This window comes from Anguilla anguilla, chromosome 1 (genome assembly GCF_013347855.1).
Source record: "Anguilla anguilla isolate fAngAng1 chromosome 1, fAngAng1.pri, whole genome shotgun sequence".
Lineage (NCBI taxonomy): Eukaryota > Metazoa > Chordata > Actinopteri > Anguilliformes > Anguillidae > Anguilla > Anguilla anguilla.
In genome coordinates, this window is record NC_049201.1 from 56,821,203 (window position 1) to 56,842,757 (window position 21,555).

General features: G+C 40.8%; 1 protein-coding gene across 3 annotated transcripts; it reads right to left on the reverse strand.

The window, feature by feature from the left end:
• Window positions 1-43: 43 nt before the first annotated feature.
• On the reverse strand, window positions 44-20,543 carry LOC118228897 (palmitoyltransferase ZDHHC3). 3 transcript variants are annotated; one of them, XM_035420465.1, is made up of 7 exons: window positions 20,108-20,541; window positions 14,904-15,230; window positions 14,469-14,593; window positions 14,039-14,135; window positions 13,084-13,165; window positions 11,180-11,310; window positions 44-1,101 (listed from the first exon to the last, which is right to left on the reverse strand). In XM_035420465.1, the coding sequence occupies exons 2-7, from the start codon at window positions 15,204-15,206 to the stop codon at window positions 889-891; spliced, it is 951 nt and encodes a 316-aa protein (XP_035276356.1). In that variant the 5' UTR covers window positions 15,207-15,230; window positions 20,108-20,541; the 3' UTR covers window positions 44-888. The 3 variants fall into 3 exon arrangements, with proteins under 3 accessions (XP_035276356.1, XP_035276364.1, XP_035276373.1); XM_035420473.1 differs by lacking the exon at window positions 20,108-20,541 and adding an exon at window positions 19,714-20,035; XM_035420482.1 differs by lacking the exon at window positions 44-1,101 and adding an exon at window positions 3,785-9,004 and having other exon boundaries at window positions 20,108-20,543.
• Window positions 20,544-21,555: the final 1,012 nt, after the last annotated feature.

Here is a 21,555-nt window from a genome sequence, read left to right on the forward strand (position 1 = left end):
ATGGGTTACTGTAGATTTAAAGAAGGCAGTGGATGAGAAGGGGAGCAATGAAAATTCCCTTTAATGACATTTTACAGTTATGAACACAGGCAACACAGTGTTCAAGGTCCTGTCAGCTTAAAACCACACCTGTTTGGAATGTTCTACTCCCATCCTCCAGAGGCCCACTGCCCTCTGTCCTCAAAAATGTGCCTTTAATTTGCCACAGCAGCGGTGGATGGTATACAGATAAACACAATACTTTCAGATTTACATGTAAAATACTTTGAATGCATGTTAATGTTTCAAAAAAAACTGTAGTGAGGCAAACTCATTGCAGACACTTTAGCTCATCCATTTACACAAAACGGTTCTGATGCATTGCAGATAGAAGTGAATAAGGCACGCTTGGATCAAGTTATGTATAAAATAAAATAAAATATCCAACAAAATATTTAAAAAAACAAAAAGAAATCTCCACTCGAAGGCCACAACTAATATTGCTGCAGATTCCTTATGCCTCTGTGCTGCTGAAACATCAGTGACATGGAGATAATATACCGTATTTACTTAGCAGACTCCCTGACCCAGGGGCGATGTCTGTAAAATTAGTTTACACATTATGCAATAGCGCAGCTCGATGTTGACTGAAGCCATACAGGTGAAGTAATCTTGCTTAAATGAGTAATAGTAGTGTCTCACCTTTGAGCCAACCATGCACCGTTCTGGATAAATATACATTCTTACCCACTACATCATGAGTTAAGCTGCGACCTGTCGGAAAAAAAAAGTCTGATGCTGGGTGAAACCAGTGAGTGCATGAAGCCCAGTATAGAACAAGTGGATCTTTCAAGTTCCTGAGTTGGTCCAGATGCAAGGCACTGTGGGTAGACTGTGTCCCCCTTCGGCTCAGTACTCCAGAGGGATCTCGATCACGTCCTCTTCGATAATCTCCCCTTGGGGGGTGGTGTGGATGTGAGGCGAGTGCTGTCTCTTGCAGGAAAGATCAGTGAAGGGGCTAAGCCAGGCCAGAGACAGGGGACCCCCAAAGGCTGCCTTCATGGCCTCCCAACACCCCACCTTCTCCCAGGTGGCACTCTCACCCTTCAGACGTTCAATGCCCTGCAAGGACAAAACCCACCCCCGTAAAATGAGACATGGAATTTCTTCATTTGGCAAGATCCCACCCCCTAAGTGAGCTGTAGAATGGCTCAGTCTGGCAAGACCCCCCAATAAGCAGCATAATTGTTAAATATGGCACAAATCACTGGAATGAACATACAAACATAAGAATCAGAACATAGGAATAAAATAACAACATGAAAGTACTATTCAACAATTCTACCCCGCCAGTTTAAAAACTAGAGTGAGTCCACCACTGCGCCAAGCCTGGCCTAAAAACCCTGGAGGTCCCAGAGCTGTGGACTGGTGTGGGCTGGCAGGATCCACCCGCCTAAGCCTGGCATGACTGAGCCTGGCAGGACACACTACCCAAAAATTCCATGATTGACATACACTTTCATGCCATAATCCTCCATTGCAGCATTTCAGTTACATATGGCATCTATGAACACTACAGATCTTAGAAACTCCTCATTTTTAATTTTAAAGCTTGGATTTGATACTAGGAAAAGCAGCACACATGCAGCATGCATCCCACATTCATGCACATCCAGTATTCTGTAACGCAGGAATATTCATAAATGTCTCCTTTGGAAAAAAAACCATTAAGACATACATATTCCTATAGTAAGTGGTGGAATTTCGAGCACACATACTATAAGGGTAGATCTAAACGCTCGTGATCTCACCTAGACAGTGGTCTTTCTGAGGTATTTATGAAATGTTTTGCATAAATAATCTCACATGAAAATGCACCACATTACAGATATCCAATGTGATGATCCAACTCTTTGAAGCATTGAGATACTTTTGAGATAACTGCTCATTATTCTCCTAATCCAGCAATACGAGTGCAGAATAGTTTCTACCAGGGATAATGAAGTTAATAGTATTGAGAAGCTGAGAAGAGTGTATTACAATTAGGGAATAATGATAATAATAATAATACATTATTTTGTATCGTATGATATTAGTTTTAACAGGTTTAAATCATTTCCGATGTTCCATCTATTGTAGAGCAAAATGACACAATAAACATAATTCCTGTGTCAATAACTCTTTTTTGATGAAGATGCCACATACAGCTCTGTGATTCTAAGCTCTCATAGTAGTGTATAAATAATTATTCCTAGTTGAGGCTACGAGCTCTTTGGATCCACCCTTGCACTACAGATGCTACTGTTCAAATGCTATTACATGCTATCAGGCATCAATGTTCTGTGACCAATATACAATATGTTCTTTCTCTTGTGTTGCTGTACCTTACCTCTTCAATATTCTCTTCAGTGAGCTACCTCAGGGCTAAACACAAGACTGGAGGACATTATTAGTAGCCTTCTTTACTCACCAGTCCTACTGAATTAGAACAAACTGCAAGTGTCACTAATAACTGAGGGAATTACATTTTTCAGTTTTCACCAAGAGAATGAGCAGCTTTAAGAAAGGGTACAGAAGAAAGTTAACAGTGAATGACAATAGCATAAGTGTTAGGACAAAATCAGTGACCCACAGTGAGAAAAGTAAAGGAGACACCATTTACAATCATGAGAGATGGAGAGAGCAGACCACATGCACTCATCCAGAGTAACTCCACTGAGAGTATGAACTTGTGAATGTGGAACAGGCCTGCAATCAGATACGCATATGCTAGTCTTCCACAGGTAATTCTATGCACACACATTGCACTCACCTGTATGCTGTCAGACTAAATATTGATTACAATTCATAAGATTGAGCATCAACCTATTTTAAAATGTATGCATAAAAACCTACACTTGTTTTTCTTAAGATTTTTAGTACGGTAATACGAATAAGGAAGCATATCACCACAAAAGCCAAAAAGAGATTATTTAAAAAAACAACAGCTGAAACAAAGTATGAATGTGGTATGATAGATTTACTGTCAAATAAAGTCAAGCTTCATCACACAAAACCACAGCACTCTTGTGTTTGGGCCATACCTTAATTGCAAAACACCTTTCTTATAAGCTCATAAGTAATAAGCTCAATTGGTAAAGAAAACACAAACTACCTCAACCTCGTCTCCATCTGCATGAAAAATTATGAATATAGCTGGCAATGAGCAATTTGGTGATTTCGGTTTTTTAAGGACAGCCTTTCAATCTTGTATAAAAGGCCTAAACTAATTTGTGATTACATAATATCAAAGGGCATATAATCTTACATTGCAGGCTGAGAAGATCTCAAACCATGGGGAGGAAAAATATGTTTTTTTGAAATCATTTTATTGCCTTTACTTTCAAGATGAAATTAACTGAAACAACTTAGGTTTCCATATTCTAATAAACAATTGAAATTTATGCGCATTGGGGCTCATTCACAAAACATTTCTTAAATTCTTTTTTGGTCTTTAGAAATGTTCCTAGGAAAAACCAATTCATGAAACATGCCCTCATTTTTTTGTAGGTATCATGTGTGTGCCAGATGATGAATGCCAATTGTTTGTAAATTGGATGTCGCTGCACCATCACGCTGCAAACATATTTTCACGGTCACCAAAGAGGCACTCTCTCCCCAAGGAACAATTAGCCAAGTAATCCAAAAGCAGCATAAAATACACCATTATTAAAAGTGTTGGGTTTGACTGTGTACTTATGGGTCTTAATATATCATCATCATCATCATCATCAACAATCACTTAAAAAAACTAAATTACATACTGTATGTTCAACAAGTTTATTGTAGCCCTAAAAGAACTAGCAAAAACAAAAACTAGAAAACCAGCTTTTAAAACTAAACATTAAAATCAATTTTTGAAATCAAATAGAAAAATAAAAACTAGTGAAAAATGTGAGATGCATATAGTTAGTTAATGCAGATAGAATCAATAGCCTATTTAGGCCTATAATAGTATGGTTACGTTTTTGTTAATATGCCTGCAAAAAAAAAGCACTTTAAATAGAAACCTGTTCTGTGTTTACGCATGCCTATACGTGTTTTTCGAAACACATAGATTTTGAACGTTTCAAAGAACAAATTCAGATTTTTTAAAAAGATGAATGCCGAAATGTTCATGGAAACGTTTGTGAACATTTTACGATCAAATCGGAACATACATGTTTCGTGAATGAGGCCCTTCAGGGAATAACACGGGAGGACTCTAGTGTTTTGGTCTTTATCAACTTAACAAGTAGTAAATTTCGCACAAGCTTTTAAATTAAATTTGACTGGGAATACACACTTATGATAATGGTGATTACTACTACTAGTAGTACCATCACTACTACTACTAATAAAACATGAACATTATAAATAATAATGATGTTATTATTTGAAAAAAATAATGGGAGATTGTCACATGGCAGGCGATACCCCTGGGAGGATGAGTATTGCTGGACACAGGGAGATTTGGCAATTGCAGTTTTCACCGGCATTTTATTGCCGATAGATAGGACTAGAAAGTATACATTAAACAACTGAATCTTCACTACTCCCCTTCATGGGTTCCACGCACAAATAATGAACTAAAATAACAAAGACAAAATAAACCAAATGGCAAAAGCTTTCAACTATACTCAGTGGTCCAGCTTTTCTGCCTGGCTCTCCATTTTTCACACTTGTTCTCTCTGTCTAGAAATTCTGGTCTATGCTCCCTACTGTGGCATGACGCACACCTTTAAAGGCATACTATACAGGAAATTTTTATAAAATAAGCAGGTTCAGTCATATCTATGATGAACTGGCAGTCCCTGTCTTTGCACACATTTGCTGCATCCGTTCCCCTCTGCCTGTATTTCTTCTAAAATATTTTTGGGATGTTTCTGGGCATAGTGTTTATAGCTAGCCACAGCAATGGCGCAGGTGAAGCACAAGTACAGCAAAGCAAAACGACAAGCCAACAGATCTTTTTCAAAAACCAGAGCAAACCTTGAAATTGCTTTTCCTTGATGGTGACACCTGATGCTCACAAAGGGGATGAAAACGGCGCAGAGTTGGCATGGTTTCTGTTGGAACTGTAATTAACGTTACCACTAGCTATCCAGCTAGCTACGTTAGGTAAGTAGATGGCCAAAGTCAAGTACTTGGGGTGAGTGGGCAGGGTTGAAGATGGAGAAGGAGATTTCTTTGATTGTAAATGCATGATCACACCAAGGTTAAAAAAATCCTGCATAGTATGCCTTCAAGCCCTGGGCTGATTTGCCAACGCAACCAAGGTGTGTGCGCCCACGCAACTGGCAGGTGTGGCACCCGACTTCCTCCACCAGAGATAAAGTACAGAGATAAAAACTATCCATGGTGAATCATAGATGCGCCTTATTTTACACTTGTATTCAAGTAAAGTTGGACAAAGAAAGTTTAACCACCCTGCTTCATTACCTCTTTTTTGCTTCAGCAACAGCGCATTTAAAAAAACAAAAAAAAAAAAACAAAGAAGAATCAATTTCAAAAATGGACTACAGCTTTAATAAATCCAGTCCTCATAAATGGTGTTGCACATAATATAGGTTATGCAATTCCTTAATCAATCTTATTTTAACATGTATTTCTGCATAAAATCATCTTTTTTCTACAGTTATTTAATTAGCTTAACTTGAATTTGAGTAAGAGAATCAAGTGATGCGAGAGTGGAGCTTCATTAACCCAAAAATGGGTGGGCCACAGATTTGAAACAAAGGTTTTCACTGTGTCATTGAACATCTTATGATTGCTTGATCAACGTCAGTGAAATACAGCACATGGGAGCTCCACTCATGACAAGGTTGATGTGTAATTTCTCATCAAGGCAGCTAGGAAAAATAAAAGGGGTGTTCAGAGTTTTCACTGGATAAATAGAGCACTACGCACGGTCAATTTTTCCCTTTTACACTCTCAGAAATAGAAATTATTTTACTTTTCTTCAAATATGGAAAATCCAGGTTCAGAAAGAAGTCATCCACAGTATTTTGCTCCAATCACCTAATTAAATTGTTCAGCCAGGAGGTAGAACTAATTAGTGAAATCAGCTAGCTGAGTTCATGGGCGGAAGAAACGCATGACAGGACTTTTACTTTCTGACCCCTGGACTTTCCACCTCTGTCTCCACAAGTCAACCCCTTTTACTGCTTTATGGAACTCTGTCAGAGTGAAAATTGTGAAAGCTCATAGATTGGTTGCCCAACCATGTATCTGAGATCCATCCTGTAGGTTCAGTTCATCCTCAATTTGGCACACCTGATTCAACTAATTTGCAGCTCAGCGAGATCTATAGCTGTTGAACGAGGTGCGCTTTGTTAAGGTTGTAGTGAAAACCTAAAGAACAGTAAATCTCCATGAACAGAGTTGGGGAAGCCCACTCTATGGAGACACAGAGGATACTTTCAGAACCCATTCTTCTGAGTGAAAAGCTCTCTCAAGTTCACTTACACAAACACACACACACACACACACACACAAATAATCTAACAGAACAGTGGTGCCAAAGCTGAAAATGATCCCTGCCCATCAACTTATTATTAAGACATACCACCAACCATAGTAACCACTTAAATCTATGGCAGCAATTTATAAAAGAAATAATGGTATTTCAGCCTAGTGTCAAATATACATACATATACACTTACATTAAAAAAGGCAATCATGCTGTCAACATACACCACAGTATATCAATGTTTCCCAGTACAAGACAGCGTGGCATGTTTCACAGTCCATTAAATCATCAAGTTAAAAATATAAAATAGTCAACAACAAACAAAAAAGTAAACATTTGGCAAAAATCCTGTTCGAAAAGCTCCATTCTCCCTGCAGCTTGTGGATGCAATTTACTGAAAATAAAAGGACAGCTTATTAAAAGCACAGTGTCTCAGGAAGCTCTATGTATTTGTTCAGCCTGAGTCGCTCAGCAAGACTGAACTTCTGCTGCTTGACGTTTTCAGACCAAAGTGTGATGCCTTCTTGATATGTGCACTACACAGAACTACATGATCCAATACCGTCTGCATGTGGAAGCTCCTTCATTCTGCGAATTAAGTAACATTCATCTCTAATAGTTCAATAGTAGTATGTTAAATGTGTGTCAGGTCACTAGTAAGCTGGGGTGGGGACCATGTTGGCTGACATAGCGGAGCTCTTCTTTATGACCAATGGAGAATGATGGGCAAGCTATGAAAGTGCTTGACTTGGCCATTACTTTCTACTGCTGGAGTCACAAATGGCAAAAACAAAAAAAAATGTTGGCCTTTTAAAGGGGAGATAGGGCCCCGAAATAAAACCACATGCCTGGTCCAATTTTCCAAAGAAACAAAAGCAAACATCACTGCAACTGAAGTAATTGAAGGAAAACACCCAAGACCGAGTTCTGAGGATAAAGCAGAAATCAGCCAAAATAAACAGGTTATAATTATTACACTCGGCGCCTATCCTTCATGCTGGCTGACACTGGCAGCCAGCTAATGAGGCCTAGGGAAAGGCCAGTGTTACTCACACACAGTTACTCTCCCTTTCTGACTGGCTCACTGTGGGGGGTATTCCTATTTCTGTCAAACCATTTATTTTATGAGTTGAGTCTGAACTAACAACCTTCTGGGGGCCCACCGGGAGCCCCTTAGCACCAGGCCACTGAACGACACTCTGTGCAAAAAAGGCATCAGTTCACACAGGCACAGACATATTACAAGACTAGAAAGTGACCACTAACAGCAACAGTCTCAGATATGTCACATAAGAAAGGCAGGCCTACTGAACAGAAGCAGAGGGAAAGCATCATGCTCCATCACAGGTTACAGAACACCAGGGTGTACCTGTGTAAATACCCAGGACGACTGGACGGTAATTAAAAATGCACCTCAAAGTATGCTGTGCGTGATCTAGCTATTCTACATCTGTTCAAACAGGACTGAACACAACTACCAGAAATTGCTACCCACTCCACCAGCTCTCCACGAGGTATAACATGCAGCATGAAGTGATATGACCACTGCCAACCAACTGAAAGGGGTTTTGATTATAAGAACACATCAATGGTGTGGAAGATTTATGTTATTCTCTTTCGCAATAAAAATGCCACTATCATGAATGTCAAGCCCTCACTGAAAAACTGGTAATATCCTTAAAGTAAGATTTTCATTCATAATTTAAAATGTGTTGACTATTTTTCATTTTCATTTTTTCAAGATCCTGACATTTTAAACAGGCGTGGTTTTATATTTCTACAAATAGCCAGTAAACTGGATTCATCTGACACTCCATATGCTTTCCTTACTAGCCACAGAACACAAACACAGCACAAACAGCCAAACAGTCTGTTGACCTCCACTCTGGACAGACTGCCTCTTTCCCCCTGCTGAGAAACGCTACGTCTGCTGTGATACATAACAGAGGAAACTGGAAGCGTTTTTTAAAGGAGGGCTTTGGGAGAGATTAGAGTGAACAGCAGGAAAACGGAATCAGTTAATACAGTAAACAGCTTCAGGTAAAGAAAGCTGAACAAATGACAAAAGGTTACAGAGTTACAAAAGCAGATTTGACAGGATAACTGCCATTCTTTTTATCTGCAACTGTTTCCAGATTTTAAAAAACCAAACAAAAAAAACAACAACAGATATTTAAATGTTTGACACAAAAAAAGTGTGCATTGGTTTACAATCATGTTCAGAATAGCCAATGAGGACAGAAGAACCCGCACGCCTGCATGCATCAGTCTTAGCACTTGAAGGACAGGGCAGAACAGGGAGAGGAGGGGTGTGAACAAGGTCGGGGGGGGGGGGGCGGGGACAAGGTGGTGCATGGGCAGATGTGTCCGCTGATTTCAGACCACATACTGGTAGGGGTCTGCCTTCCCGTGGTCGGGTGTGGCGAAAGGGCTGAGCCATGCTATAGAGGAGGGGTGTCCAAACACCGCCTTCAAGTTCATCCATTTAGTTTTTTTAGCCCATCTTCTCTCTTCCTTTTTCAATTGCTCTATGCCCTGAAAACAAGAGACAACCAGCACTTCAGTAAGTCTGGAATCAGAAACCTATTCATAAAAATTCACCATCAGTAATAATCGTATTTTCAACTTCTCACCCATTTCCTGGCTCGATGCTGCATAAGCCCTAGTCTACCACAGCCCCTCCTACATTCCAGGGTAACATGTCTGACAGGTTAATCATTAGGGAAACTATAAGCCCTGCACTCCATGGTACCCATTCCTGTTTAAGCTATTTGTTCAAGGACATTTAATTGTACATTTAATTCACCACCAACTCGGTCCTATGCATAACTTAGCTAGGGTCTCATCATAAAATGGCCAGTTTTAGTGCAGTAAAGCGCCTTGTGGTTCAGAATGTACAGTATATGGGTGTGTGATTAGGTGCATGTAGCTATACTATATGGATTGGTGACTGGCAAGCCCTATGCCGGGAAAAGGAAGGGGGCTTGTTCATGCAAAAAAAAAAGAAAGAAAGTTCTAGACTGGAACACCTCTAAGTTGCAGAAAAAAAGAAATTAGAAATGAGAGAGACAAAGAGAGACAGTTATTAGTGGCTGAAAGGTAAAGAACACAGAGCAAGCACAGTATTACAGCAGGCTGGGAAGCAGACAGGTCTATGATCTTATGTGCTTCACCATAAATCACAGTAGGGAAAAGATCAATCAAGTCCATACTGATAAGCATAGTTGAGCATTGTTTCTAAACCTTTTTTGCAACACTGCCCCATCTGATATTTCCAACCTTGTAAGCTCCATCTAATAAAAAACCCAGGCTGCATTTTGGTACATAAAGTAGATGGAGGATAACAGTCCAGTACAGTGGTTCAGACACACACAAAAAATTTCAGCAAAGTCGTATCCCACAGGAGGAGTGAATCTGCATGTATGGTGGGTGGGAGGGTAGCCCAACAGCACCTAGGAAGTCTGCTGAATCACCCTCCATATTCCATACTCCAGGCCATTGTTGTCACCACCCTAATCAAGCATGCACTCAGCAGATAACGCAGTAGAAGTAGACCAGTTGCAGGTTATTTTTTTACAGGATAGACCTAGTCTTCGGTCATCTGTCTGAAAAAATTTATTGTTCTCCTGAGCTCAGCTGTACAGCCATACAGACTCAGAATAAACCAGAAAGGTATTCAGTAGCAATGTGTAACAGAGCAAGTTAAGATCATTTATTTTATTTTACAGCAGAGTTCAGTCATAATCCAGTTATAAGTGAAATACACCCCCCCCCCATCCCGACTGACCGATCCCCACCTCCCAAGCCCCACCCACCGTTCCCAAGCCCATGCACCACACAAGCACCCATCAGCTCTTGTGACTCCCACACAGGTTCCCGCATATCGAGATCAGCTGCCTGAATAGTGAGCTCCTTCCACTTTAACACTGATCTCACTCACCTGGGCTGGGGATGAAGAAACTGTTCTCAGCGTTTAACAAACCTGGGTAGGCTGGTCACTACTATTGATACACCGCATCACGGCTATTTAAACAGACCAGTACATTACTGTCCTAGCTAATTTTTAAGCTGCAAATCATTTGGAAAAGAAATCTACATTAACTCTTTTCAAACATCAGCGAAGGTCACTGGAGCGCAATGAGACACTGTTATCCCAGCACTGTTAGCAGTGATGCTAGAGCCAACTCCTGCAGGGCTGCTCGCCACAATAGGCACTGGCATGGTCTGGATTCAATTCCAGATCATGAGTCCCATCCACATACCAGAACAGTGTCCTTACAAGAAGAGCCACCCAGTTACCTATGTTTTTTTTTTCCAAGAAAAAAGTTTACCTATCAGTTCACCTATTAGTTCAAACCACAAAGAAAAATGCAAGATGATGTAATTTCACATATGCTGACAAGCAGCAAAGCATCTCATTTTTGAGAACCAGAGAGCTACAGTAGCTGCAGTTGTTTGTTTGTAGTGTCAACATTCTGTGTGGTCTTCTGGACCTGACCAGCCTGCCTGCTGGTGGGTCTCAAGTGCTTTCTTGGCTAAATTATTAACGTGATCGACCCTGTGTGTCAACAATCTGTAAATGAGCAAATCTGTGCTGACACAATAGAGAGACTGGGTCACGTATGAAAACAGTGCATTTAAAATGGTGAGGACCAGGGGTCACATGATGGGGTCAGGAGTGGCAAAGGGAGGTAGGGTGTGGTCACTTACTGTTTCATCGGTACAGATTGAATGGACTTGGGTGCCAAACATCACAGATGTGAAAATGAGGAAGAGGAGCCCCTCGAAGCATAGAAGGATGAGCAGGATGACAGTCGCCGGGGGTGAGAAGGTACTGCACTCTGGGGAAGGGGAACACACGCATGTTTATGCCAGGGGGCGCCAGAGAACACAATGTCATCTGCTTGGCAACACTGATCAGAAATCAGCATTAGGGTTTTAAAGATTTTTGCTCCGGTGGTTCTGCCAAAATATTGGTATCCAAAATTTGGAATATAAAACTGTTTTAAGGCTGAAATATATAGGGTAGAAAAACATGCCATTTTGTAAGCTCAACACAAATTATTTTGTGTTTAAAGAGATCATTTTCTGTAACTTAAATACAACATAAATCAAGTTTAAAAACTTGTTTGTGCTACATGGCATAGCCTGCTCTTAAATCAGTTTTCAGCATGCAAGGTCTACCATTTAGTTTATCAGCAGCTCATTACACACAGTAAGAACTCTGCAGATTCAGTAATATTTTTGGGCTATCAGTAGCCCAACAATTTCTGATATTGATTTTTGGTACAGTGTGCTTAGCTTTTTACATTTGGGACCTTAAGAAATTAAATATTTTTAATGGCTTGTATGCATCTACATTTGTTTTACAAAACAACTCTGAATGGTGAAATTCCTACGCATTTCACCATTAAAAATAACTTATTAACACTTATAAACTAAAAATCTTATAAACACCTCTTTTTTGTTTTTTGGAAAACCAGCATGTCTGGGGATGGGAAAGCAGCAATTACCAACAATGAGAATCAGTACCTGCTCGTTACACCCTAACTCCACTGAACTGGAATCAGTGTTGCTTTGGGACCTTACAAGGGCTTGACCATCTCACTCAGCCCATGAAACATGACAATTTTAAAAATCAGTTTGCTGTGTATGTTTCATACAATACATCTTAATTCCCAGTCCATCCTGGAAATAGGTGCTCTAGCCAACGGCACATACATACATTTAGATATAGAGTTATAAATACTAATATGTATTTTCAATTCTTTTCCCCCACTTTCTACCCAATTTGGAATGTCCAAAAGCATGCAGAGGAGGAGGGAGAGCCTAGACTAGCACGCACTCTCCTCCGAAGAACGTGATATCACCACAGCATAAGCAAGGGATGAAATTCCATCCTCCAGGGTCTTTATGCTAAAGCAGTATGTTCACTGACTTCATTCCTTTAATGAAACCCGAGATCAAAAACACCACACAGCCCAGGTGTCCATAAATAACAATTCTAGACTTTTCCCAGATAATAAAGTCAAATTTTTTGAGATGTTGAATGTTTTCAGCCAAAAAGGTGGAACTGAAATGGATTTATATATACAGCAGTACTACACATTAAACCACAGCAGTTTAGCAGAGTATTGATGAGGCTTCAGGAAACAGCCCTTATGCCTTTTAAAGTACAAAATGCTGAGACTGTAATGGAACATTAATCAGATAAATCTCCACTTCAATTCAAAATATGAATGTGAGACTATTCTAATAACGATAATGACAAACACACTACAGAGCAGGAAATGTCAACAGCAATGTGGAGCTCCACATGCCTCCCTCCCCCCAAGACCTTCCAACAGCCTGACCTTTTTCTAGCACAATCATATCTGACCCGCATGTACACGGATAAAAATGCCAAGCACAGAGTGAATTAGGCAAATATTCCTCAGCTGTTACCTTTTGGCTAAATACATAGGCTAACAGGCAGCTCATAAAGTAGTAATACACTGAGAAACAGGCCTAAAAACAGAAAGCACACTATTGGGGTTTTGGGGATATGGTTCATTTAGTGGTCTGTCCGATTTAGGTTACTCACACCGGGGTGGAAAGCACTTTCTGAGACTTACTTGTCCAGTCTTCTTCAAAACAGTAGAGGAAATGAAATGCAACCATCACCAAGGCATGAAGAGATATCAAGGCAATGTACATCTGAAACAGAGATATCAGTACTATGTATACCTTACACGTAGAGATGCCAGCACCATTACCATCATTATGCACACCTGGAACAGAGGCACCAGAACTGATACCAGTGGACATATATATGTCTAAAAACCTAAGCTTCTGTATTCTCAAAAAATGCACAAACATAGTTGTTCAGGGTACAAGATTTTGCTAATTTTCAAAAAAGATGTCACAGGTCTGCATACCTGTTTTCAGTATTTTGTGCACCCTCAACATAAGCTTTCAATGTCAAACCCATTAATCTCATGCGTGGCCAAAAAGCTACATTTTGGTTTAATCTTACCACCACACCCAATTCCAATCCACTCACCAGGAAGCTCACTTCAAAAATCAAACAGATCTTTTACAGTAGCAAGACCCTGATCCCAGGCCTACCTCAAAATCAACCAAGACATGGTCCACTGACCACAAAATTACTGTTATGCAATGGCCGCCATCTCAATCTCCAGATTTTAAACAGACTGAAAGTTTGTCGTTGTAACTGAGGAGGGCAGTCCACAAGCACAGACCAATAGATCTGAGGGATCTAATGGACGCGATAGAAGATGACCCACTAATGTGATCTCTGCAAAGGGATGGTGCACAAAGGACTGGAACAGGGATGTGAATGATTGAGACCTAGCTCTCTGGGGGAAGAAAAACTTAAGCAAAACGACTGAGCGACTGTATTTATATTTAAAAACACAATTTTCCCATTTGCATGTACTATACATTTATACAGCCTTTGTTGCTCATATTCATCAGTGGTTTGAATAATTTTTGATGGCACCATGTATAAATCGAGCCTGTGCGCATGTGTTTCTAGGACGTCACAGGCAGCTCTGCAGTTGCACTCACTGTGAAAAGCACAAAGTACTTCTGGTTGTTTTCTCCCACACAGTTGTTGACCCAGGGACAGTGGTGGTCCATCTTCCGAATGCAGCGTTTGCATACACTGCCAAGGAGAGACAGCAAGCATGTCAGGTCACGCAGCACACACATGACCGGATCAAAACCGACTGGCCCCTGGAGCAGGCAACACTAAGGCCGAATATATGCCACCCTGCAGAGCTGCTGACCACATTCACCACTGCCACTGTCAGGGCTTCATACCAGACAAAGGGGCACATCCACATACTGGAAATTTCATGTTATTACAACTGCATATCTGGTGCAATCTCTTTATGTTTTGCCTAGATAAACTGCAGTTGTGCACTGGGTGACAGAATGAAGGGCTCGCTGTACTGTCGCTGTAGTGAGAAGGGCTTCCCGGGTGAGTTCCCCATACCTGCAGTGGTGTGCTCGGTCAGGTTTGATGCTGCAGCACTTGGGGCACTTGTAAACCACCTGGCCAGGCTTCAGCTGCAAGCTCTCGATGAACTCCTTTGTGGCGTTTCCTTTTGGCACAGCTCCCTGTTTCATCAACAGAAACCAGACACACAGACCTTTTTTTCCGACACACAGTGGACCAAAAGAAACCACCTCAAATCAGAGAGGGCCCAAGGTGGTCAGTTGGGACCTGATCAGGTTTTATTTTACAATGAATTATCATTTTTTATGACCTATCTTGTATGTTAATTTCCTTCCACATTTCCAAGAAAAAAAGCCAACAATTTGAAAAAAGTGTGCATGCGTGTTTTTGTGTGTGTGTGTGTGTGTGTGCGCGATTGTGTAGGGGAGATGAGCAGTAAGGCTTAATCAGAGCCGGATTGCTGTGACTCACAGGGTCAGTGCACATGGCTCTGAAGTGAGAGGCCAGGGCGAGGAAGGCCAGGCTGTTGAAGAGTGTGCCGTTGATTATGCTGTAGGTCAGACTCTTGGAAGGCAGCAGCATTACAAACACCACCACGAACTCAGCATAGAAGACCAGGAGCCAGGTTATGATGCCGCACACGATGCCACAGCCATCCCGGATGAACCACATAGCGCTGGGCCGTCCGCGGGGAGGGGGAGGGGCGCAATGCTCAGGCTGCAGGTAACCAGCTTGCCTCTCAATGTCCCTGCAGTGGTGGGCGGGGCTCCTCATGCTACCAAACACTGTATGGGCATGCTGGCAGTGGGGAGGAAGGTAGAGGGTGAGAGTGAGAGAGTGAGCGTGATGAGTCATCCGCACACTCCCCACTTCCAAACAGAAACAACAAAATGACCCCTCACACTCTCTAGAACGATTAAGCCTTTTCCTGACTGGTCATGGCCCGTCTTTTCCTGGCTGGAAAATAGGGAAACAAATTTACAATTTGTTTTCACTAAACTTGGATACGCAATGTTTGCAATGATATCGCTGGCACAGAAGTGCGGGACTGGCACATCCCTACATGCCTGTTGTTGCAGCTTAGGATTTCGCAGAGGACACTTATTGTTCATAACTTTACAATTTATAACATACTACACTTCAGGTCAACAATGATATATTATGGGGGCTGCTGGGTGGCTCATCGTTTTAACGCACTGTTGCGGTTCACAGATAGGCCTCTTGGTCTGGTACTGAATCAGGACCGTGCCGGTGCAGATTGTGGCCAATGCATTATTGAAGCTTGCTAAATGTTGAAATAAAGAACCAATTACTGAGAGTGCGCTTTCTCCTTACCCTTTCACATGTCTATGACATGCAGGATTGCAAGCAAATAAAGTTTATACTGGCTTGTACGTTAAATCCAGCAAACAATGAAACTTTTAAATATCACTTCTGGATTATTACAAAAATACAGAAATGTTACCAGTCCTCTTTCATGAACAACTGTTTCTTTTCTCACACAACAGAACTATTTTTCCTCTTACCAAAGTCTATTCAGGTTCTGGTTCTTGTCTAAAGGTTGTGCTGCCTATAAAGCAAGGTGAGATCCACTGTGTCAAAACCATGTAAAGGAATAAACTATCTGGGTCATAAATTCATCACTGTTGAAGACAATCAAACGCTGGAAACTAGCCTATAATCTTGCCTGGAGAAGCTGCGTGGGTGTGTATGTCTCAGTAAGGCTTACTCCTCTAATCTTGTTATGTCGATATGTCAGGGTTTAATGCCTTTCCCAGTTGGCTTAACTCAAGTGTCTTTCAGCATAATCTCACTTAAAACGCTATTAATGAGATTTCAATCAGTTTAAAATACAGAAAAACCACATAGATGTATTTCTCACTCTGACCAGTTAAGGATATTGTTTGACCAGTTTTGCTAAAATTAGCCAAGTAATGTTACTGTTCATTTAGCATTTCATTGCTTGCTCACTTAACAGCAGCTCTTGCTGAGGACAATGTACGCAGCTCACATAAAAACCCAATATGTAGTTCCTGAAAGGGCTCAAGTCAGGTAACCCGACCTGAGCTAAAACAGCCATGCCGCTGCCAGGATCTGTCCCTACAGAAGCTCACTACACCGTACACATCTGAGCCAGCCAACAAGAGGCACTGACTAGGGACAGGCGCACCCAGGTGTGCCGCTGTTACCTGCAGTCTGGGGAGCTGCTACAGCCTTGCTGCAGGGCCCCTCACAGCTCCCCGAGCCACCCATAGTCCCTGGAGAACAGATTGGGGCTTCCCACAAAGGAAGCAGAGTATGGCTTTCACGGGTGCTAGGGATGGACCATCTGCTGCCACTGATAGTCAAAACAAGATGGGGCAGGGCCACGTGGCTCTTCGCAGTGTACTGCTAATCCTAGTCACACAAACGGCCACAATAGGAACTACCCTCTACTGACCGAACAACACCTGGACAGGCACCCTTCAAAAGCTGTCACCACATCTGGACCCATGGGTGAATAGATACTACAGATAACGACAGAACCTTATGACTGAGCAAGCTCTCTTCAATGACTGTACCCTCTCTCCAATTAAAACACTCTTATTGGTGAGATGTGTGGTGCAGCTCATAAAGCCTTTATAAAAAAACACTTACTCCAGTCTAAGCTGCACACTCAATACCACTCAGCTGGCCTGTCAGTCTGTGATTGAGTCAGTCCAACAGTCTGGGAGCAAGAGATTCAGTCAGTGTGAGGCAGTGAGCGAGTCGGTCGGTTAGAGAGAAGCTGAGTGTGTCAGTCAGTCATGATATCAATGAGTGAGTGAGTGAGTCAGTGAGTTAATGGGAGAGAGGCAGTCAGGGAGTCTCAGAATGGACCATCATTCCTACAGCTGCTTCATATGCTCATTGTTAAAATACAGCTTGCAGCTTAAGCCTGCTGGCACATTCACAAAGAGTCCTGCCTGTATGCAACTACCAGTTTAATGGGATTAACAGGAGTTTTATAAACCTCAAATGGAACTAGCTCAATAGGTAAAAAGATGCTCAACAATGACAGCCCTGCCCATGTAATTATGCCAGGCTACCTGCTCAATGACTGCCCAATGCCAAAGGCAATAAACACTGAAAAGCAAAAGTCTATTTGCTGCTAATTTAGAATAGAGCACATTAAAAGAAGAGGCATTTATTATAAAGTGAACCACAAATCTGCTTTGTCCACAACAACTAGGGTGATGGATTAAATCACTGAATATTATCCATTTATATTTTTACACATTATCCATGCATGACCACAGAGGCTTGGGTTATGCATCTTGCCAAGGTTCGTCAGCAGTGCCCTGATAGACTGTGTTTTACACACCTTATTCTACTAATCAACACTAGTCTATGCTAAGGACCTTGATTAGTAGAACCAGGCGTGTAATTGAACCAACACCGACCCTTACTGAACAAGACTTACAAACCTTATTCTACACTATTGTTAAGTCAGTGTCAGTTCTTCAGCACACTTTTTCACTACACATAAAATGCATCATCTCATTTAAAAATCCTTCATCTCATTTAAAAAAATGGCAAGCCATTCAAGTTTTCTGATGGGTGTTCAAAGAGTCAGACAATACTGCCACTCTAGTATTCTAGAATATTCCCAGAATAAAAAAAAGTTTCACAGGCAGGGATTATTTAAAATTATTATCAATATTATTATTTCCTAAATGATGTTCTCAGGAGAACAAAGAATATCAATACAAACCGAAAAACTGAACAGGGGAATAACTTGCTAATTGTTTCTTTACAATGAGAAATCAAGCAGATGCACAATCCAATACATTCAAATTGGGAAAAAAACCTACTTCATTATCATTTAGGTTTATATGTCAATTGAGAATTCATTACTGATAGTACCAGTCTAAAAATGACCACTGCTTTATTGTGGCTTTGTATGCATGTAAACAAATGATGTAACATATGTCAGACCTAGCCCTATGTGCTTCTAAGGAATTTAAATAGCCTAAATATTCACCAGTGCAGAGATGACTGATTAATGCAAGAATCAGCCATCACTGCCAAGTCTATATCAATGACCTCTGGACAGTGATGGCAGCAAGTTTCTGATCTATAGCAAATCTGGTAAAAGATATGCACATTTTCTCCAAGCTGTTAAAGACACAGAACCTTAAATAAGACTGGACTGGTTATAAGGGAGCTAATTAACACAACAGGAATTCACTTTGAGAGAGGACTTGATAAAGCTCACACCCCCAGCCTCACACACAGAAATGAAACACTCCCTGCATTTTATTGTGGTCACAAGAAATATCAGCTGCATATTATGATATAGGAAAGTGTGCATATATAGTGAGGAGGATGGACTCCACAGCAGGTTTTGAATTTAGGGCGTGACAGTGCAGCTCAGTATCCCTTGGCTAGTCTATGTATTCAAATCTGAGGTTCAAAAAAACTTTAAGGCTATACATGGATTGGGGCTTTTAAATACATGCAAATAATGTAATGAGATATTGTGGCAGTGGAACACTGCAACTTTATAATCTGCAACGCACAGAAACAGAATCAATTGGACTGCAGCACTGCCACTGCAACTTCTGGCTTATCAGGGCTGATTTATCACGGGTTAAAGACCCCATCAATCAAGCAGTTCTTGGTATATTGCATAGACTCGGTTTTCAACATCAATATTTTCCTTATTTACAGCTGTGTACTTCGTAAATGTAGTAGTAATTGTTAACAGATACGAGTGCGCCTGAGAAACAACTGACGAACCATATGGACTGTTAAAGGTGAATAATTTTCGTGTGAAGCAGGCAATTATTTTTACATAACTGGTTAGGACGCATTCCTTTCAAAATACCAGAAAAGGTTATCTACATTGAACTATCATGCTAGCTGGCTAGGTAAGCATTCACGATGAAATGTTTTGTTTAAATTACCCATGAACCAGCCACCAACGTATACACAACATATCGATATAGGGCTAATATGGGATAATTGACCTCAAGACAAGCTTATCAACATCTATCTAAACTGATTAAATGACAGTGGAATAGGCAGCAATCGAAGCATCTGCCATCTAATGTGCTAGGTACCTAAATTCACGTACAGCGTAAGCTATTTGGTAAACGCAGCTAAGCTAACGCGTAACACAGCAACTGTTCTTGTAGTAGTAGCATAGACTGATAGCAAGCGTAAATGTTAATTAGCTAACTCTAAACTGGCTAGCTACATTACCCATCAAACTAAACGACAAGTCGCAGGTCACCCAGAGCAAGTTAGCTGAGGTTACCTATCATCAAGGTGGTGAAAAAAGATGTAGACGGACAAATGACCAATATACAGCTAGTTTCATTTAAAAAGCTTCCAATTTATCCAGCGCTCTTGAATGAATCTGTTTTACGTTGTTAGGTCAGATAACAAGTACATTGCTAACTTAACTGGCTTCCAACAGTTTTGTCAACGGAAAGCCAGCAAAAATGCAGAGCTTTCTAATGCATCTGACCAAGCACTGGCACTTCTCGCCACTGTCAAACGTTTGCTAGCTAATTAGCTACCAAGTTACAGTATCATAACGTCAATAGTACCGCCTAGAGAAACTTGCTACCGTAGCTATCCATATTAATGACTCAATTAGGTTTATTGGCATTGGCGTAAAAATCTAACGTTAATTGTATCACACCCACCCTTTGCCTGGATGACGATGGTGCGTTTGCGCACTGCCCAGAAACTGTTTGTTGCAGCCCGGGAAGTGTATCCCTCTAGCCTCGTGCCTACTTGTATCAACGACACACACACCGTAAGCAGGACTCTTTTCCAAAAAAGTAACGTCTCCTCTTTTCCGATTAAAACAGATGGGATTTGGCTATTTAAGACGTGATTTACATAGTTACTTTCGTTGCAGATTTAAGATGTTTTCATATTGAAGAGCCAAAGTGTTAGCTTATTAGCCAACTGGCTCCCCTTGCTCAAAACGTCGGCGCTGTTCGTTCATCGCCCTTCTGTAATATCTGGCAAATTCTGGCCAATTAAACGAAGGAGAACAGGAAGTCTGATGTGCTCCAGAGGCGAGACTTCCTGCGGTCGTCTCCATATGAAGCGCAAGACATACCTACACAGCTCAATGTACTGTATTCCCACTTCTCACGAACTAACCATGTTTACTTGAGCGCATCAATGGGATTACTTGGATATTGCTGTTCACGCTTTCATTCAAAACGGCAGTGGCATAACAATGAAAGAGAATCCAAAGTATAAATTCTACTTTTCTTGCCAGAATAAATCATTAGGCCTATCTTATTTTAAAAAGCGAATGGCCTATTCTAGGCTACAAATATGTAACTTAATATAAATGTTAAATTATAAACATTAACAGAATTAAAACATATTTTCCTTACATTTGTAGTAAAGTACCAAGTACCATAAGTAATTATTTAATTTAAATTGGTAGAAAGATATGGTATAACATTTGCGTAATTTTAAGCACTGATATTAAATTATTTTCACATAAGTAACCACTAGATGGCAAAAGTGCTCTGCAGAAGCCTAGGTTTAACCTAAAGTACCAAATTCTGTGACCTTAACAAATGTATAATTGAGCACAGAAAAAGCATTCTTTTTCATGGCAGGGATATTGTGATAAATAATACTTATATAGGTTATGTATGTTAATGTAAAAGCAATGGTTCCAAGTGCAAGAAAAGAGTGGCAGAAGTTTGACATCTATGTTGATGATAACAATGGTGAAGATGAAACCACTGAACAATTTACAGATTCTTCACTTCACAGAAATTAGAGGATTGGACTGTGTTTGAGTGTACGCATGTGCGTTTGTGTATCTATGTTTGACTACAAAGGCTTGACTGTGTTCATGCTTTTATGCATTTGTGTGTTTAATACACCCAGGATCCTAATTTGTGGCTCTTTCTCAGAAGAGCTCATCTGGCCACTATGAAAGGAAAAAAATCTAGACGTTTGTGGGGTCAATGCTCAGTTTTAACTCACACTGAAAATATTCACAGACATTGAGGGTGAGTATGAAGACTGTTGTGTTTCTTTTGTCTGGAAACCCCAGGAGCCACAGCCAGAGATTAACCATTTTATTTCATTTTTAATGTGCAGCATTGGAGGGAAT

Bases quoted from the DNA above. Each gene is read 5' to 3' on its own strand.
- LOC118228897 (XM_035420465.1), bottom strand. From the start codon at position 15,206: ATGAGGAGCCCCGCCCACCACTGCAGGGACATTGAGAGGCAAGCTGGT. The intron at 14,136-14,468 runs GTATGGGGAACT...TCTCCTTGGCAG, and splicing joins GACCGAGCACACCACTGCAG to TGTATGCAAACGCTGCATTC. The intron at 1,102-11,179 runs GTAAGTGACCAC...TTGTCCTTGCAG, and splicing joins CAATCTGTACCGATGAAACA to GGCATTGAACGTCTGAAGGG.